This window comes from Erpetoichthys calabaricus, chromosome 15, assembly GCF_900747795.2.
Source record: "Erpetoichthys calabaricus chromosome 15, fErpCal1.3, whole genome shotgun sequence".
NCBI lineage: Eukaryota > Metazoa > Chordata > Cladistia > Polypteriformes > Polypteridae > Erpetoichthys > Erpetoichthys calabaricus.
The window spans coordinates 30,007,915-30,029,193 of NC_041408.2; the positions used below are offsets into that span (position 1 = coordinate 30,007,915).

A 21,279-nucleotide genomic window follows, 5' to 3' on the forward strand; every position below is an offset into this window, starting at 1 on the left:
ACCTAAAGAGAAGAATGGACAGATATCTTGTTTATCCGATCTTCATATTGCCTCTTCCTTTGTTTGTTATTAATTTGGTCTCCATAAGGACAGTAAAATAGTCACAGTCTTAATAACAAATATTACTCTACACAAGATTCCCTTCCCTCTGTAATCCAAACTCTAATCCTACCATTATGGTGAAGTATGAAAATTACACATAGTTTCCCCAGTGAATCTAATGGAATGCTTTGGTTAGGCTTCAGTTCACTTATTTATACCTAGCCTGTACACCTTTCAGTACAGTGAGGATCATTACAGATACACAGGCCCAAGCTTTAAGCATTTAATCAGTTGCAGTTTAATCAGTTACACCCAGACACAATGTAAGGAAGCAGGTGTGGACAAGGTAATTGTCCATTACATGGCCCACTTATGCATATCTCCACATTTGCACTCACATAATACCGATATGGAGTCACCGGTCAATCTAAACAACACGTCTTTAGAGATGTGTTAGGGAAATACATGGAATTGTGGTGGAATTGTGCAAAGTTCGTACAGATAACTGAGTAAGAGATTCTAACCAGGAGTGCTACCCTTTAGGCACAATAGTGCCCTGCATGATGATTTGATCAGTTACATTTTTAAGGATAACACAAAATGTAAAATGCTGATAAATTTATTGTAGTGTTGTGATAAGAGGTCGGGTACCATTATCTCTAGTGTACCTGAAATGCCTCATCGTTGAGACAGCTGACCACAGATACAGTGATCCCTCGCTATATCGCACTTTGCCTTTCGTGGCTTCACTCTATCGCGGATTTTATATGTAAGCATATTTAAATATATATCGTGGATTTTTTGCTGGTTCGCGGATTTCTGAGGACAATGGGTCTTTTAATTTCTGGTACATGCTTCCTCAGTTGGTTTGCCCAGTTGATTTCATACAAGGGACGCTATTGGCAGATGGCTGAGAAGCTACCCAACTTACTTTTCTCTTTCTCTCTCTTGCGCTTTCTCTGATCCTGACGAAGGGGGTGTGAGCAGGGGTGCTGTTCGCACACCTAGACGATACGGACGCTCGCCTAAAAATGCTGAAAGATTATCTTCACGTTGCTACCTTCTGTGCAGCTGCTTAGTGAAGCGACATGCTGCACGGTGCTTCGCATACTTAAAAGCTCGAAGGGCACGTATTGATTTTTGCATGTTTGTTTTTCTCTGTCTCTCTCTCTCTCTCTCTCTCTCTCTCTGCTCCTGACGGAGGGGGTGTGAGCTGCCGCCTTCAACAGCTTTGTGCCGCGACAGCCCTATTGATTTGTTTGCTTTCTCTGTCTTTATGACAGTCTCTGCTCCTGATGCACACTCCTTTGAAGAGGAAGATATGTTTGCATTCTTTTAATTGTGAGACAGATCTGTCATCTCTGTCTTGTCATGGAGAACAGTTTAAACTTTTGAAAAAGAGACAAATGTTTGTTTGCAGTGTTTGAATAACGTTCCTGTCTCTCTACAACCTCCTGTGTTTCTGCGCAAATCTGTGACCCAAGCATGACAATATAAAAATAACCATATAAACATATGGTTTCTACTTCGCGGATTTTCTTATTTCGCGGGTGGCTCTGGAACGCAACCCCCGCGATGGAGGAGGGATTACTGTATACCCATTGTCATGTTATTTTCAATAGTAGTTGTTGTTGTTGTTTTTTTTTCTTCTTTGTTTAGTAGGTGAGTTTGCCCAATATTATTTTCAATTTCAGAGAAAAAACCCTTTGAACCCATGACAGTTTTGCTGCTTGTTACATCTAAAAGATATTTGTTGAGTTAACTGGCCATTATAAATTGACCATGTATAAGAAAGTATGAGTGTTCCAAGTGTGCTCTGTGATGGACTAGCATCCCAGGTCCTGTGTTGCGATCAATGATAATGGAGTTGAATTCAGGCTTGCTAACCTGGTAAGAAGCAGGGTTATAAAATGGATTGATAGATGAATGATTACTTGTATGAAAGGGAAAGTGTTGCACTTACTATAGTTGGTGATAGTACTGATACAATCACTGGAATTGGGTGAAATTATAATTATTTCAGTTTCAGTTGGTGGCAAATCTAACATTCAACCTGAAAATAGTTACATTTTTCTAGAATATTGCTTCTAGTGTCTAGTGATGTTCAGGCTTTGATTAATTTTTTTGATTTGAAATAACTGTAGTGTTTGCTAAGAAGTGTTTCCTGCTCAATGGGTTTGGAGGAATTTCCCTTTTTTAAGACAATTTTATATTTAGCTTGATTTGAATTTTGCATCACTTACTTTAGGCTAACTACTTTTTAAACCAAGTGGTTTTCTTTGTTTGCATTTAACATAGTTGTAAAGAGTGAACCGAGAATTTAAACACTGATCAGAGTTAATATTCAGAAATGTTATTTAAAGCTTTGTACAACTGGTCAGTTGTTAATATATGATAAGTCATTGAATGATTAATTGGGTTTTGCATCCTTTTCTGTTGATATAATGTTATCTTGTCCACTGAAAGCTGTAATTAAGTAATTTTTTTTTCTGTTTTGGCTGAATCTTCCAAGGTGTATACAGTAGGAAGTGTTAGTGGGGATTATAACTTTCGTTCCACTGAACAGTTTGTTTTAAAGTCTTAATGCTCTGCAGTTGCCCAGTTTTGCTTTTATGTATTTATTGCTCTAAAATGATGTACATCTTTACATTTTAAGCATGACTATGTTATTGTTGTTGACGTAAAGGGATACATACACACTTTATTTAAATTACAGGGCCTGTTATACAATGCACCAGGCTCATCTGTGCTTATTGTGTATGAGACCTTTCATTTAAAGATCAAAACATGTTTGATTCTGTCATGGCTGCCATCTCTATCAACAGCCTTCAGAATAGTGGATAGCAAATTAAACATTTTCTCCTACTACTTTTGGAAAGCTAGTATCTAGTGGAACATTCATACTTTTATTTTTCTGAAGTTGCTTTGAAGTTTGCTTGAAGTTTTAAGTTTGTTGGAAACCAGAGCAATAGATGTAAAGATGAGATTCCAGTCCAGTTCTAGGCATGTACACACATGCTTATTCACGCTGGCCTGGTTTACAGTCTTCAAAAAATTGTGGTAATGTATTTTGTGATTAGGGAGGGAGGGTGGGGAATACAACACTTAGAGAAAATCTATAGTTCACCAAGAAGACTAGACACTTGCTGGTGTTGGGGTCCACACTTCAAGAGGCAACAATGGTACCCAGTGCTGCCGTTTCTGTTTTTATTTATAGTATACAAAAATGAATTGTAAATAATTGCCAAGAAGCTTGCATAAAGAAGATCTTTAGAGAAGTATTTATTGGGCTGTAGTCTAATGAATGAATACCTATTTAATAATACTCCAATTTTTTTAAATCCACTTGAAAATGCTTATGTCAGACTCTGAAAAAACTGCCTTCCTCTTCATCCTTAGTAAATTATTTCATAATATATTCTGATGCATAAGTGGGTTGGGAAAATGGATGGATGGAATATTACATCCAGGTGTAACACTGAAACCATCCAATTTGTTTTTCATTCAATATTTGGTTTTGGGAAAGAACTAATAAACTAATGAATTTAGGAAAATCTATTACCATCTAAACCTGGTTGTTTTGAGACAGTTTACCTTTAAAAAAATTACATGGTTACTTCCTGCATTACACCTGTTCCCAGAATATGTTAGTTTTCATTTAATATCTGTGTGTTTGTTGAACTGTATTGGTATATGTGTATAGTTTTCATAGTTTTTGAAAGACAACTGTGCCTTGTAGGAGATAAAGGGCATTGTCCATTCTACTGGGTTTTAGTGGCACGCCAGTCCCATTTAAGAAAGCATATTTAACAGGGATTCAGACATCCAGCTGACATCCGTCAGTGACAGGGCCCCCTCATGCCCCGGAATGGTAGTGTTTGCCTTGTATGATCCCAGAGTGCAAACCTCAAATGTACATGCATGACCAATATATATTTTTTGTTTTGAGAAAGCTTAAATTGTTTCACCTTATATGAGAAATTTAGTTAAATAGACACATTAAGTTAATGTTCAGTTTTTAGAACACCATACAGAATCTGTAATTGCTTTTGTGGGACCCTCATGGCAACCTGTTGCAGCTAAACACTAACAAACCAGCAGATATGGTGGCATTGTTAACAAAAATGCAAGCACTGCTGCAGCGATTCCTTTACCAGATTCTTCAGCTTTTGCAATCATTGCAGTGCTTCAGATAGAAATCTGATGCAGTAGTGGGTACACCCTGTTTGTCCCCTGTAAAAATGGCACTGTATTGATCACATGTCCAGTTCCATTATAGTTTGGTGTTTATTGATTACATTTTTTGTCAGTTAATTTCATGCATATATTTAAGTCACCTATTTAATGATTATGATTATTGCTGTTTTGTATAGAGCTAATCTGGGGTAATGCAAAAACAGAACCATATAGTAATATTCATATATTGTTAATGTAATAATAAACAACAATTAAATAAAATAAGTAAAAATAAATACTAAACCCTAAAAGGAATTTTCAATTAGAAAGATTTCCAAAATATATGTGGATGAAATAAAAATTTAAATAAGACCCTTATAGATGAACAAATATACTGCACCTGAACTGATTCCTACTTTGAGCTGCACCAACAGCCATTCTGTGCCATATTATAGCACACTGACACACTTTTATAAAGAGATACTAACTTGCAACATCAAATTATCATGTAGAGAAAGTATTTTGTTGTTAGTTTACCCAGCTTAGAAATCAAATCTTAAATTGCTTTGGGTCATTCACGACTTTAAGTTGATCTTACACAAAGCACTTCAAAGTTGAGGCTACTGTGACACACACAAACTGAATAACAGAGGTAAATATGACTGGATATTCAAAATACACTCTTCTTTGCAGATAAGCAGGTTCGCAAACCCAAGTTTTAAATTATTGTGTGGACACAGCAGACATGTCTGCTAACTGTGTAACACATTTAAAAGCTGAGGCAAACTAAGGCAAGTTGCCAGTTTAATAAAATACCTTTAGTTATATTTCAGTGTCTTTTTTTTTTTTTTTTTTTTTTCTCTTTCTTGTTTCAAACATTCGTAATGCACAATAAATACATCCCCAAATTTTTAATGGCCAGCATGGGATCAATGTTACGATAAAACAATTAAATAAATTTACAATACGATACAGTTTTTAAATAACATGTTTTTAAATAACACATAGTATGCTGTAAATTCTGTGGTCTTGTGTAAAATATGCCTCCTGCACTTGAAATTATTTAGTCATAGTTTCTAAACAGTCTGTGAGACCATATACTACAACAAAGTATTGTGTCACAATGTGAATACAAAACTGTAATGTAAATTAAATGTATTTTAATCACTAGTCACATTCAGCTGCAGTGTTTGTCAAGTCCTTTCCTGATACGTCATTGTTTATTTCAAGGTTCTCTAATGAAATATGATGAGAAAAATAAAATGAGACTGGTGTTTTTTTAAAATAAAGTTAATACCAGGCATCACAGGATGTGTTCTTTTAGAGTAAATAAACTGAGTGATCAGCACATTTTGTTTGTGCATGAAAGTTGAATAACTTGTGAAAATTGCATGCTTATGGTGTACATATACCTCATGGCAATCTACCTCATTGTAGTCCCAAACATTTTAATGGGACTTTTGTGAATATTCACACAATGTTTTAATTATGTGACTTATTGTTTGATACATTTAAGAGCTTATCTCACAGGTACTCAGAGGTAACTTTCCATAATACATCTTGATGTCTGTTCTGTGTTTAACTGAGTATTCGCTTTCTTGCTTGTGAGAATGTTGAGATATTAAAAATTCATTTACAAATTAAAAGAAAATCAAGTCGAATGAATTGAATCAAGGATTGTTCTTGATAGGTGGAATAAATTTACACATTTTGCCTTTCCCTAAAAAAAAAAAAAAAAAATACAGAAATACAACATTTCAGTATATTATAGAAATGAAATGCATTCTCCTTCTCACTTACTATTTGTCTTAACTCTTTCCTGTAATCTGACATTGCTTCAAAAATTTATTTTAATAAGATTTTAAACTTTGGATGTCAAACCTTGCTTGAAATTTATCTTATCTGTACAGATGGCATTTTCCAGCACTTCCGTAAATAATACTATATTCTCAGTAAATGAGTAAATTCAGTTTATTCTCTTAAAGATGACTTGTAAGACCTGAGCCCCCTTTATTGCTTATTACCAATACAATATTATTAAATGAAATCGCAAAATATGTATGTACTTTTTTGTTTCCTAATATTAGAATGTTGTGTGTTTCATAAAAACATCAAATTACTGGGGTGATAACGGTTCCTTCTCCTTTGAAATTGGAAAAGATACTGCAGCCCTGATTCATGTAACAAGGGTCTATTCAGAGTTTCAAAATATCTGTATTTTGAATTACAAGCCAATCCTCACTGTGACAAAAATAAATTCACCAATATGCCCCAGCTAACTTTGTACTGTTTGCATCTGTGTGTCTGTGTGTGTCCAAAAGCCCTTTCTTTGCATGCTTATTTAAATGATTAACTTCAAAGCCTATCTAGAAACATCCTAGTCTACATTCATACATAGTAAAAGCTAACGTGTGGAGGATATGTTATGTATATATACAACATAAACTAGATAAATTGGTCAAAAACAGATGTATTTATTTAAGTCTTTGACTAATATGGCACTCACATTATAATATTGTAAAGGCTGCAATCTTTAAGAAGCCAATTCCTTTGTGTGGAAGTATAGTGTAGCTGGGTAAAGGGAAATGACATAAGTAGAAACCGCCTGTTTGTTTCCACCAAATTCTTTTCTGAGATGATGATCCTGGCTGTCAGCAAATATAAACACCTTGGGTACAATTTTTATAATTTTTCACAAAAGTAAAACTGTTTACCAAAATTGCCGTGGGAGAGATTACATTTATTAGGAAGGTAGAAAAATAGTAACCGTTCTTTTCATATAAAACTGAGAAATGAAATTGTGATCTCCTTCTTCTATTTACCATAAAGCAGCAACCTTTATGTACATATTAATTGTGATTAATAACTACTGGCTTTTTAGTCACATTTCTATATTCATTACAAATTCTTTCTACATTTTACTTTCTTGAGTTATTTAAGATAATATTGGTATAAAGTTGTCATATTGACTTGATTTCATTGAAATGTGAAAAAGAGTAGCATGAAAAATTGTTTTTAATTATTCATTAATTAAAATAATGTGTCTGTTGTGTATTTGGTGTTTCATGGGCATGCTCAAGCATGAATCAGTAAAGAATTTATGTTCCCATCTCATGTTGATTTACTTAAAGGATAAACTCTGTATTTTTTTATGTCAGAATGTAACAATTCGTCCCGAGCGCTAACATGAGACGATTGCTACCTCTAATCTGTCCTAGGTGACGGCAGATGATAAAAGAATAGGCCAATATCACCCCCCAATAAATTTCCCATATACCCTTTATTCTACACAGAACAGTCCCTTAATGCCGATGCATTTATAGCCCACAAAAACTATAGTCAATATCTATCATCACATTACATAAAATAAACAAAAAAAAATACAATCCCTTACACATGCACCCCCCACCCTAAATAACCCTTATATTGCAGCGCCACAAATATATTCATATATATCTACACAATAACAATATTCATTCCCCCAGTCCCCCTTCCAGAGATGGTAAATAGATCCATAGTTGTCCACTATTCTGCCCTGCAGATGCCGGCAGGCCAAACGAGGTGTCCTGACAATTGCGGACTACTAGTACAATCACCTCTTTGTCATAAAAGACAGTCAGTCTTGCGCCATGATACAACAATACAATAAGTCCCTTGAAGCAGCTCACCCGAGTCCGTAGGAATAGCGGAACATTCGATTCCTGATCAAAAGAATACCTTCCACCTTCTGACAGGACTGTAGGAGCTCCTAGACTTCTTACATGGCCCGTGCAGTAGCTGATCTGTTTTTAATTATCTGATGCCTTTTTGTTTTTGTTTTTTTTTCCCTCCTCTTCATCTTCTCTTTAGAACGGTGCGCTTTATGCAAATCACTCCCCGAAAGAAATCAGTAAAACTGCACGTTTCACCTCTGGGGCACCGCTGTCAATCTCTGGATGTAAGAATGTTTCCCACAACACCTGATCGAAAGCAGAAAACATATTATCTTTATGTGGCAGCGCTACAAGAATTGTTTCTCTGCAATTGTGGTCTATATTAGTTTGGCAGATAAAATACTGTTTTAAAATTTAGCTTTTTTATGAATTTTACAAATTCCTTGTTTGTTCTTGCAGCTCATAATAGTATTTAAGGTAATGAGGGTCCAAACTTAAAGGCTTACACTTAACAAATACATTTTTATTTTAGAGGCAAAAATGTTATTGGATATTAATCTGCACCTTGAGATTGCACAATTATTGTAAAACAATATATCTACTATGCTTTGGAAAGGAATTATAAAATTGAACTGTTGGCTGAGATTAAAAAAAAAAAAAAAAAAAGTCTCTGCACCTCATCTTGGTTAAATTCTGTCACTCTGCAATAATCTTCCACACTCCTGGAACCCAGTTTCCTCTAGCTCATGTTGTAAATGCTGCACCCACGATTTTCAGTTGAGGATCTACTACTTTTGGTAAAATGATGATACGTGTAGCATTATTGCTGAACCATATTTGTATATGCCAGAACATACTAGTGAAGAGGAAATGACAGAGAGAGGGGAGCAGAATTAGAGAGACAAAAATAACAAAATATGGAACTGGAAGGTATGGTGATCCAGTGGACAAATGGTAATTGGTGGTGCACATGTGGAAAATGTGAAGTTATGGCCACTCGGGAAGACTGCCTCTGTTGTAGGAAGTGGGATCTGCTGTTTCCACTGCAGGAAACCTTAGACATATATGAGGATGAGCCCATTTTGCTATGGACTTCTTGAAACATTTTTTTATTTTCCAAAATTAAACTGGAAGAAGCAATCAAAACCTGAAGAATGGAACGGGCAGCTTTTATTAGAGTAAGCTTTGCTTATTGTTCTTATTTTTTGCAGGGTTAAATGCTTACTTAGCATTGATATTTAGGAGATCTAAGTGACTGAATGGAGATTGTTTGTTGTCTGTGTAAATAATAATAACAATCGGGCACACAATTCAAGTCCATGACACTATATCTGCCTTGCACCCTACTTAAAAGTGGTGCATCTGTACAGTATTGGGTATGCTGCTTAAAGACATTACCATTGTTATTACTCTATGGATGTACATTTCAGCCTGCTTCAGCTGCAGCTACACTAAAATCACTCACCTGAAATATGTGTGGAATTGCACTTCGCCTCAATAATGGGTGATTAGGAAAACCATTTTTTGCACTCTTTTTGGCTGCATGTAGTCATCCATGGAAAAATAAGTGCCCGGTCCACTTTCTGTAGGTCTTGCATTTGAGTGTTTACATCCAAAGTAAGCACTGTAAGCTGAAACTTTAAGGTGGTATGGTTCCCATAAGGAAGGCGATGTAAAACTGTAAAGGCTGTGTGTTCTAAATTTATGTTCATGTTCACATTCTGCATATGTGGATTTTCAATTTCTGGAAAAACAAAACTGCTCTAAGCAGCTTTAGACGCGTGTTTGGTTTTGTTCTGATCAACTTTCTTATTTAAGTCTAAACTCCACCTACAAGACCTGCTGTGAGCAGATGAGCAAACAGGAAATATATTTTTACCTCAAGAAAAATAGTTCCAAGTATCAGCAATAAAATAATTTCTAGTTTCCCTCATTTTCACAAGGATGCCTGAAAAACATAGAAAACAGGTTTTCATAAATGAAGTCTTTTGATTTTTCAAAGTTCTGTGTATTTGGTAAATTTGTTTATTTATTTAATGCTTGAAACTAAAGCCCATTTTTTAATGTGGAAAGTTAATATGTATCATGATTGTGAAGAAATTACTTTGACTTGAAAAATATTAAATGTATCCTTTAATGCATGGATTATCTGTAAGACGTTACTTGACAAGCTGAGCCTTTGATACTAATAATTCTAAAACTGACAATACAGAAAGTAGCTCCCACTTGATTTTTTTTTTAGAACAGTTTATCATTACAACTTGTGTAATAATTTTAAAACTTAATGTTTTATGTATATATCATGAAAACTATATTTCTGAATGACTTTTCAACAACTCTATGTCTGACCCATTTTAAGATTGGTCTGATGTTTTCAGAATTCCTAATAATTGCAGTATCCATCTGAATCTGACATCCTATAATGCAGACTTGTTTAAAATTTGGTAAATTATTCTGCACTTGCTCTCAGAGACACATTTAAGTTGCCTAAGCCTGTTGGTAACTGAAGTTGTAATATGAAGTACCAGCAGAAGGCTGAAATATCAAGGCTTACAGAATGAATCAGTTTACTTTCATGACAAAGAAAATTGGATCCAGTTATAGGACAAATACTTATTATGTCAACCACAAAAAAGCTTTCTGAGCTCACACGTTGCTTGGAGATGTGTGCTATGAAAACTGTATACTGTATTGAAAATGTATGCTTTTGGTTGGACTCCCTTGATTTATTGAGTTATCTTCTGTGAGATGGAATGTGGTATAGTGCATCTGGAAAGTATTCACAGCGCATCACTTTTTCCACATTTTGTTATGTTACAGCCTTATTCCAAAATGGATTAAATTCATTTTTTCCTCAGAATTCTGCACATAACACCCCATAATGACAACGTGAAAAAAGTTTACTTGAGGTTTTTGTAAATTTATTAAAAATAAAAAAACTGAGAAATCACATGTGCATAAGTATTCACAGCCTTTGCTCAATACTTTGTCGATGCACCTTTGGCAGCAATTACAGCCTCAAGTCTTTTTGAATATGATGCCACAAGCTTGGCACACCTATCCTTGGCCAGTTTCGCCCATTCCTCTTTGCAGCATCTCTCAAGCTCCATCAGGTTGGATGGGAAGCGTCGGTGCATAGCCATTTTAAGATCTCTCCAGAGATGTTCAATCGGATTCAAGTCTGGGCTCTGGCTGGGCCACTCAAGGACATTCACAGAGTTGTCCTGAAGCCACTCCTTTGATATCTTGGCTGTGTGCTTAGGGTCGTCGTCCTGCTGAAAGATGAACGTCGCCCCAGTATGAGGTCAAGAGCGCTCTGGAGCAGGTTTTCATCCAGGATGTCTCTGTACATTGCTGCAGTCATCTTTCCCTTTATCTTGACTAGTCTCCCAGTCCCTGCCGCTGAAAAACATCCCCACATCATGATGCTGCCACCACCATGCTTCACTGTAGGGATGGTATTGGCCCGGTGATGAGCGGTGCCTGGTTTCCTCCAAACGTGACGCCTGGCATTCACACCAAAGAGTTCAATCTTTGTCTCATCAGACCAGAGAATTTTCTTTCTCATGGTCTGAGAGTCCTTCAGGTGCCTTTTGGCAGACAGCGCATCACTTTTTCCACATTTTGTTATGTTACAGCCTTATTCCAAAATGGATTAAATTCATTTTTTTCCTCAGAATTCTACACACAACACCCCATAATGACAACGTGAAAAAAGTTTACTTGAGGTTTTTGCAAATTTATTAAAAACACAAAAATTGAGAAAGCACATGTACATAAGTATTCACAGCCTTTGCCGTGAAGCTCGACATTGAGCTCAGGTGCATCCTGTTTCCCCTGATATTCCCTGAGATGTTTCTGCAGCTTAATTGGAGTCCATCTGTGGTAAATTCAGTTGGTTGGACATGATTTTGAAAGGCACACACCTGCCTATATAAGGTCCCACAGTTGACAGTTCATGTCAGAACACAAACCAAGCATGAAGTCAAAGGAATTGTCTGTAGACCTCCGAGACAGGATTGTCTCGACGCACATATTTGGGGAAGGTTACAGAAAAAGTTCTGCTGCTTTGAAGGTCCCAGTGAGCACAGTGGCCTCCATCATCCGTAAGTGGAAGAAGTTTGAAACCACCAGGACTCTTCCTAGAGCTGGCCGGCCATCTAAACTGAGCGATTGGGGGAGAAGGGCCTTTAGTCAGGGAGGTGACCAAGAACTCGATGGTCACTCTGTCAGAGCTCCAGAGGTCCTCTGTGGATTGAGGAGAACCTTCCAGAAGGACAACCCTCTCTGCAGCAATCCACCAATCAGGCCTATATGGTAGAGTGGCCAGACGGAAGCCACTCCTTAGTAAAAGGCACATGGCAGCCTGCCTGGAGTTTGCCAAAAGGCACCTGAAGGACTCTCAGACCATGAGAAAGAAAATTCTCTGGTCTGATGAGACAAAGATTGAACTCTTTGGTGTGAATGCCAGGCGTCACGTTTGGAGGAAACCTGGCACCATCCCTACAGTGAAGTATGGTGGTGGCAGCATCATGCTGTGGGGATGTTTTTCAGTGGCAGGAACTGGGAGACTAGTCAGGATAAAGGGAAAGATGACTGCAGCAATGTACAGAGACATCCTGGATGAAAACCTGCTCCAGAGCACTCTTGACCTCAGACTGGGGCGACGGTTCATCTTTCAGCAGGACAACGACCCTAAGCACACAGCCAAGATATCAAAGGAGTGGCTTCAGGACAACTCTGTGAATGTCCTTGAGTGGCCCAGCCAGAGCCCAGACTTGAATCCGATTGAACATCTCTGGAGAGATCTTAAAATGGCTGTGCACCGATGCTTCCCATCCAACCTGATGGAGCTTGAGAGGTGCTGCACAGAGGAATGGGCGAAACTGGCCAAGGATAGGTGTGCCAAGCTTGTGGCATCATATTCAAAAAGACTTGAGGCTGTAATTGCTGCCAAAGGTGCATCGACAAAGTATTGAGCAAAGGCTGTGAATACTTATGTACATGGGATTTCTCAGTTTTTTTATTTTTAATAAATTTGCAAAAACCTCAAGTAAACTTTTTTCACGTTGTCATTATGGGGTGTTGTGTGTAGAATTCTGAGGAAAAAAATGAATTTAATCCATTTTGGAATAAGTGTGTAACATAACAAAAGGTGGAAAAAGTGATGCGCTGTGAATACTTTCTGGATGCACTGTATATGTCACTGTATATGTTGTGTGAAACTGTTCAATTAGTTAAAGTTTAATCTGTGCATTCTCAGAGTATTCATTTTTACATATTTTTTTTTCTTGCCCTAAAGCTGTGTTCATTTAGAGCTTTTTTTTTTTTTTTTTTTTTTAATTTATGACAGAGTAGAGAGATGATATCATTTAGTCTGAGGCCAAAAAAATGCATTTTCCGTAGCAGAGTATTTATTAACCATAATCTTGCTTAATACATAGCATATAAATCAAAGTTTAGTTAACAAAATTTGACTTGTGCTTTCCTGAGCTGCATACTTTTTCTTTTCCTTTTGTGTATGTCTGGTGTTCTAAATTAGCTGGTCAGCTGCATACATGTTATTGATGTTAGACAATTAATTTATATGCTGTAATTTTAAAAACTTCTTTCATCAGTAAATGAAGTCAACTAATTGTTTACAGTCTCTAATGAGAGTGAACTCATAGTGGTGTAGATTTATTTGTACTTTAAGGAACTACAGCTTCTGTCATTTCAAATATTTTAACATATTTTAAAAATATCTTAAGGGAGAACATTATTACTTCTCTCTGTTTAAAGTCTGCATTACACCCCTGGCCTTAATGATATCTTTTAAAGAATTGCTAGAAGGTTCAGACAACAAACATCTACTTTGTCTGTATGATATTTGTCATGTATGCAATAAAACTAGCAATTAAAAAAAAAAAAGAAAAAATCTGAAAATTGTTCTAACAGCTCTCTTTAGCAAACAGCTGCTGATAATATAGCATACAATGCACATTCCTAAACCCACTCAAATAGAATGCTTTTTTTATAATACACTAAATGACAGAGAGAGAGAACATATTATGTAATTATTTACAAATATTCTTCTGCTTGTTCAATTTCTATTTACACAATAAACATTTTGGTTTAGTATGAAGATACATATGCTGAAATTTAAAACATTTTTCCTGAATCTAGTGTGAAAACAATAAGAAGTTAGTTATTCTGCTGGTTTTAGATATGTTCAGGTGCATTCCTTTTATGGTGATCCCTAGTGTAAAGGTCAGGACAGGTCGGGGAGCATGGACTGGTACAGTGTGTTGCTACACCCACCACATGATGAAATAGGTCCTGGTAAACTTCCAGGCAGACACGTGGTCCATTCCCACCCTCCAGAAATGACCAGCTATCTTCCACAGCCAGATGTTACGTGAGTGTCCCCTTGGCCTGGTCCAACCACTCGAGTCCTGGATCACCCTTGGGGAATCACGCCACATGGCCGTAGTGCCGTAACTGACGCTCCCTCACAATGCAGGTAATGTGCCTCATTTGGGACTCCATGAGCAACCACTCATTTGACACAGTCAAACCAGCAGTACCGATGGATTATCAGAAGAGACACAGTACCAAAGGAGTCCAGTTTCTGTCTTAGGTCACTGGATAACGTCCATGTCTCGCAACCATATAGCAAGACAGGAAGCACCATGGTGCTTCCATGGTGACTCCATGCAAAAGGACGAAGGTCCAAGTATTTAGATATTAGGAGTGCCAAACACTACTTTCCAGCAACCTCATGACCCCCCCCCTGCTCTCCCAGTCCGTCTACTGACTTCATAGGAAGAGTCACCAGAGACATGAATATCATTGCTGAGGTAAGTGAACCTCTCGACAGGGTCAACATTCTCTCTGCAGACACACGCTGCTGATGACTGTGCCCAAGAGGTCATTAAAGGCCTGGATCTTGGTTTTTATCCAGGATACTCGCAAGCCCAGACACTCAGACTTCTTGCTCAGTCTCTTGAGAGCTCCAGTCAGAGCCTCCATTCACTCTGCGAAGATTACAGCATCGTTGGCAAAGTCAAGATCATTGAATCTCTCTTCACCAACAGAGACTGCACCCCACAACCCTGCCCAACACCCAGTTCATGCAAGCACTGAGGAGAGTAGGCGCAAGAACACACCCCTGTTAAACCCCAGAATCAACTGGGAAAAATGTAGAGGTTCTGCCTCCACTCTGCACAGCACTCACAGTACCAGTGTACAGGCCAGCCATGATATGCAGGAACTTTAAGGGGATCCTGCAAAGTCTCCGGATGATCCACAGGGCAGCTCGATCACCTGAGTTGAACGCAATATGAAAATCCAACAAAGGCTGCAAAGAAACTCTGCTCGATATTTGCATTTGCGCTTCATGAGAACTCTCAGTGCCAGGATGTGGTAGACTTCTTAGATGTAAAAATAGACTGCTCCAATCGCTGGTAGGTGAGCAAATGATCACGGATCTTATTGAGGATGACCTTAGCAAGTACCTTACCTGGCACCGAGAGCACTGTTATCCCCCTGTGGTTGATGCAGTCCAGGCGATCACCCTTTCTTCTTCAGATAGGGACGACATGTCCTGTTTTCTAGTCAGTTGGGATGACACCCATCTCTAAAATAGAGGCATAGTTTGCTTGCAATGCCAGGACGACAGCCTTACCACCAGCCTGGAGAAGTTCACCTCCTGTGTAATCTCAGTGAGATTGGGTGGTTCACAGCTAATTTCAGGATCAGCCTCATGAACTGTACACCCAAACCCCTTGCCCTTTCAAAATTCTATATTTTTTCTTTAGTTATTCAGATGTATGGCTGTTTGTTTGTTTCAGATCCTTGTCTTAATGCATAAATGACTTAATACATAAATATATAAATAAATACACTTAGGGCGTAGTTCATGGATGAATTGCCTGGTATTATTCTGAAGAATCTTCTGATACAGTGCAGACTTTATGATTAATACAGCAAATATTCTCCACCATGCTTGAATGTTAAGAGTTTATTAATGTAGAATATACTGTTAGCTTTTTTCTTGATACGAGTGGGCCCACACCTGCCAGAACACTTCACTTTTGCCTAAACATTAATTTGTAACTCTTGAGAATCATATTTGTGCATATTGGCCAATTAGAACCAAGCACTCCTGTTATTACCAAGTTTTTTCTGCTTTACTACTATTTTATCTGTTTTGTAATTCTACTTTGCAAAGTATATGTCTGATAGTGGAGTCATGAACACAGGCCTTAATCAAGTCAAGAGAACCTTGCAGATTTGTAAAATATTGTAGAGGTTTTTAGATAACATGTTACATTTCCAAAGCTTGTGTGTGAATAGCATATTATTATTAAAGGACAGAGTTAGTCAGGTTTATTTTGGTTAGCACTGGACTATATTTTGCCTGATTTGTTAACCACATTATTTAAATATTCATTCAATTTTGGAAACCACAAATACAGTAGGAACAGAACCTGTTTTGAGAGTTTTAAACAAAAAGCAGGATAGGACATCATTCAGTCCAATGATGGACATACACACACAGAGGCTAACACTGGTCAGTTTTTTAAAGTACAAGTAAAGCAGAGAATACATGTACATAGCATAAAACGTTGGACCTGAGCTACAGTGGCACTAATTACTATGCCACCTTTTCTGTTTTACCAAAAGCACAGATTAATGCAACCCATATTAGTTAAACAGTTATACTGTGTATATTCTTGAACTTTAATCCAGTGCATGATATCATTGTTCCTATGTATATTTTATTTTTTTATTTTTTGCCTGAGTAGGCTGTATGCTATTTTAACACATCAATGTTCTTTCATAAAAGATGGAATTAAACTGTGCTAGGTCAGTCAGGTTTGCTTTACACCAGGTATCAGTTACCTCTGTCATTACTAATTTAGCTTTCTGTAGCAGCCAATTGATTCTGTTGCATGCCCCATAATTTCCACTACTTGAAAGTAAGAATTTACCTTATTTTTTACTAGCAATGGATTTTTTTCTCAGTTTTTGTTTTCAATTGCTGTTTCTGTTTATAAGGTATATGCATATTTCATTTTGAAATTAGGTCTAATCTTAATTTTGTAATATAATGCTCCTAAAATTATACATGTACAAACTAAATAAAACCAGTAAAGAATTCTTCTTATGCATTCCTATATCTCTTGATTTTTTTTTTTTTTTTTTAGCTTTACTCAATTTAATTTTGCCACGTACTGCTAACGTACTTATGGTACTGGATGGGTTAGGAAAACTCTTTTTAATAAATGTGGCTACTAATTAAAATTACAGAACATGTATTCAGATAATGAACCAAAATTCATGCATTTTAACTTAAATGAAGCATAATTGTCTGTAATTGTATTAAAATTGACATTCCCCTCTTGAGTCAGTTAGCTGCTTATGGTAGTAGAGTTAATAAATGCAAAGCTGTCAAGTGTGTGGTATTAAGTGTTTTTTTGTTATAGTGATTTGACAGACTACTTGATTGAGGTTGTTTTACAACCCTTACTGATTTTACTTTACCTCCAAGCTTAGGGAATCCATTGGTGCTTTTTTTCTGTATGTCTTATAGGAAGTAACAAAAGCAAGATCACGTCGTATTCATTTAAATTTCATTTGTTCAATGGAGAACTCAAAGAAAGTCTGTGTAAATAAAGCATTATGCTGAAGGATTCCTTTCATCCTGCTTGAAACATTTTAAAACCAATACTGCTCTTGTGCTTCTGCTTCCCTATAATGTCAGTGTATTGCAGAGTAAAGGAAAATCAGATTTGAAATTGTAGTTGCTGTTGATTGTTAGACTAAGCATTAATACTATTTAAATAGGACTAAATAATTTGCAAAATATAATGCACGAGAGAGAGCAAAGCAGTTTTTTTATTCTGTGAATCCTTTTTCATTTTTACTAGTAGAATTCCTGAGCTACTTTTAATCTAAAAATTGAAATAGGCCAGAAATCTTATGGTATCCTCCATGATTAAGTAGACGTAAAGTTACATTTGTTTAGTAATATTATATTAATATTATAACTTTTTCTTTTGGCTGCTTCAGTTAGGGGTTGCCACAACAGGTCATCTTTTTCTGTATCTTCCTGTCCTCTGCATCTTCTGTTAACACTCATCACCTGCATGTCCTCTCTCACCACATCCATAAACCTTCTCTTAGGCCTTCCTCTTTTCCACTTGCCTGGCAGCTCTGTCCTTAGCACCCTTTTCCCAATATACCCAGCATCTTTCCTCTGCATGTGTCCAAACCAACTAAATCTTGCCACTCTGACTTTGTCTCCAAACCGTCCAACCTGAGCTGACCCTTTAATGTCTTAATTTCTAATGCTGTCCATCGTTATCATACCCAGTGTAAATCTTAGCATCTTTAACTCTGCCACTTTCACCTCTGTCTCCTGTTTTTTGGTCAGTGTCACCATCTCCAACCCATATAACATAGCTGGTCCCACTACCGTCTTGTAGACCTTCCCTTTCATTCTTGCTGATACCCATCTATCACAAATTACTCCTGGCACTCTTTTCCACCCATTCTACCTTGCTTGCACTCTTTTTCACCTGTCTTCCACAGTCCCCTTTGCTCTGTATTGTTCATCCCAAGTATTTAAATTTATCCACCTTCACCAACTCTGCTCCCTGCATCCTCTTCATTCCACTGACCTCCCTCTCATTTACACACGTATTCTGTCTTGTTCCTATTGACCTTCATTCCTTTCCTCTCTAGGGCATATCTTCATCTCTCCAGGGTCTCTTCAACATGCTCCCTACTCTGGCTACAGATTGCAATGTCATCAGCAAACATCATAGTCCATGGGGACTCCCGTCTAATCTCATCTTTCAACCTAACCTGTCCATCACCATTGCAAATAAGAAAGGGCACAGACCCGATCCCTGATGAAATCCCACCTCCACGTTGAAAGCATCTCTCACTCCTACTGCAGACCTTGCCACTGTCACACTTCCCTTGTACATATCCTGTACAACTCTTACATACTTCTCTGGCACTCCCAACTTCCTCATACGTATCATAGCTCCTCTCAAGGCACCCTGTCATATGCTTTCTCCAGGTCCACAATGATGCAATGCAACTCCTTCTGGCCTTCTCTAAACTTCTCCATCAACATCCTCTGAGCAAACATCGCATCTGTGGTGCTCTTTCTTGGCATGAAACCATACTGCTGCTCACTAATCATCACCTCACTTCTTAACCTAGCTTCCACTACTCTTTCCCATAATTTCATGCTGTGGCTCATCAATGTTATCCCCCTGTAGTTATTACAGCTCTGCACACCCCCCTTATTCTTAAAAATCGGTACCAGTATACATCTTCACCCCTCAGGCATCCTCTCACTTTCTAAGATTGCATTAAACAATCTGATTAAAAATTCCACTGCCATCTCTCCTAAACACCTCCAGGCTTCCACATGTACATTGTCTGGACCAATGGCCTTTCCATTCTTCATCTTCTTCATAGCTGTCCTTAATTTCCTCCTTGTTAATCTGTTGCACATCCTGATTCACTATCACCACATCATCCAACCTTCTCTGTCTCTCACTCTCTTCATTCATCAACCTCTCAAAGTACTCTTTCCATCTGCTCAACACACCCTCCTCACTTGTGCGCCTTTATCCTTTATCACCTTAACCTGCTGCACATCTTTTCCAGCTTGGTCCCTCTGTCTAGCCAATCTGTACATGTCCTTTTCTGCCTACTTAATGTCCAGCCTCTCATAAAACTCATCATACACCTTACACGTTATCTCCTTGTACTGTGGTCTACTTTCTGCATCTTAGTAACTATCCCACATCTACTTTACCAGCCTCTTCCTCTGTATACTGTCCTGTACTTCCCCATTCCACCAGCAGATTTCCTTAGCATCTTAGTTTGTTTTGTGAAATGAAGGTTACTACATGTGATCAGTTCTGAAAACTGCCACTTTAAATATTATGGTGTTATATTCTGATTTGAATTTCTAAATCTTTAGAATTACTGTATATGCCTTTGGAAATGCATTCTCATCTAGTCAAAATGTACCAGGAACAGTTTCCTTCAAATATTAGACATGAGATAGGCTGTACAATTCCATTATGGCAAGACATCTATTGAAAATAACCCATTGTCGGGCTAGCCTTTGACATCACCAACAGAAGAAAATGTTATCAACATGGAGAGTTGTAATGGACTATCAAAGAACGTGCATAAAGTTTACCGCCTTTAGACATTCTTGAAGCTGAGAAGTACCCGTGCATTTTTAAAGAACTGTTAATGCATGTTTCATATGTTTTGTTACGATTATAGAATGATTGATGAGCAAACATGCTTTTGTAAACATGTTGAGAAAAACTTCTAAAATTGTGCTTGGGATACTTGAAAATCACCCATTCAATAAGCACTTTGGATTCTCAAGAAATATATTTAAATATTACCATTTTCATTGCTTTAGCAATATAAAAGCAATGGAACTTCAGTTTCTTTTTTTCTTTAAAGTTATTCTAAATTGTAAACTTCTGGGAAATTTAGCATTTGTCAAAAACTATGAAAATAGAGGAAATTATGATTTGCAGTTTGGGTATGGATTTTTTGTAATTTGTCTCCGGATGTGCTCGAGTATTATGTGTTAAACATTTGGTTGGACAGATCTTCTAGAATTTTATGTTCATTATTTTCTCCATTTATTTTTATTTAGGCAGCCTGACAAGCTTGTAGTGGTTTGGACCCGAAGGAGTAGACGGAAGTCATCTAAGGTTTGTGTGTGTGTGTGTGTGTTTTTTTTTTTTTTTTTTTTTAACCATTTATTAATGTTGTGATGCCCTCATAAAATTGGAAGAGAGAATATGTAAATTGGGGATAAGAAAATCACAATAAAGTGATCCATCTTCTGAAGCTCCTTATTCAAAAACAGGTAGTGCAGACCAATCCTGAGAGCATCATACAGAAAGTAGGACAAAACAGGATGGTATATTAGTGAAATAAAATGACTATAAAAATGTAAACTTTTTGTACTGTATGGACTTAAGTGAATTATCTTCTTCTGTTTATCAGATATCTTACGTTGTTTTATGTGAACTATAAATCAGACTTTTCTTAGCCTATTTAGTCCTTAAAGGTAGACTGTTCATTTTATTTTGGAAACTGGCCAAAGAATTTGATAGTGTCTTTTAATTTAAGCTAATAGGGTGATATGTGCAAGTGTGCAACATTTTAGAATTCATTAGTCTTAAAGAAACCTACTAGTCAAGCAACAATCAACTGTTAACACTGTTAATCACAAGATGGTTTACAGGAAAACATCATTAAAATGCAACCTAATTATACAGAGATGGTCAGCAGCAATAGTTTTTTAGGATAAAATTAACTAAACGTTTATAATTTCTTATTTGTTGTTCTAAAGTATTTTTTT

General features: G+C 37.1%; 1 protein-coding gene across 1 annotated transcript in view; it reads left to right on the forward strand.

Annotated features, from left to right (window-relative positions):
- Positions 1-21,279, forward strand: part of ehbp1 (EH domain binding protein 1) — a 508,893-nt gene that overhangs the window by 88,267 nt on the left and 399,347 nt on the right. Inside the window, 1 exon segment of the mRNA XM_051919668.1 lies at positions 20,566-20,623. Within this exon segment, the coding sequence (XP_051775628.1) occupies positions 20,566-20,623 (58 nt within the window).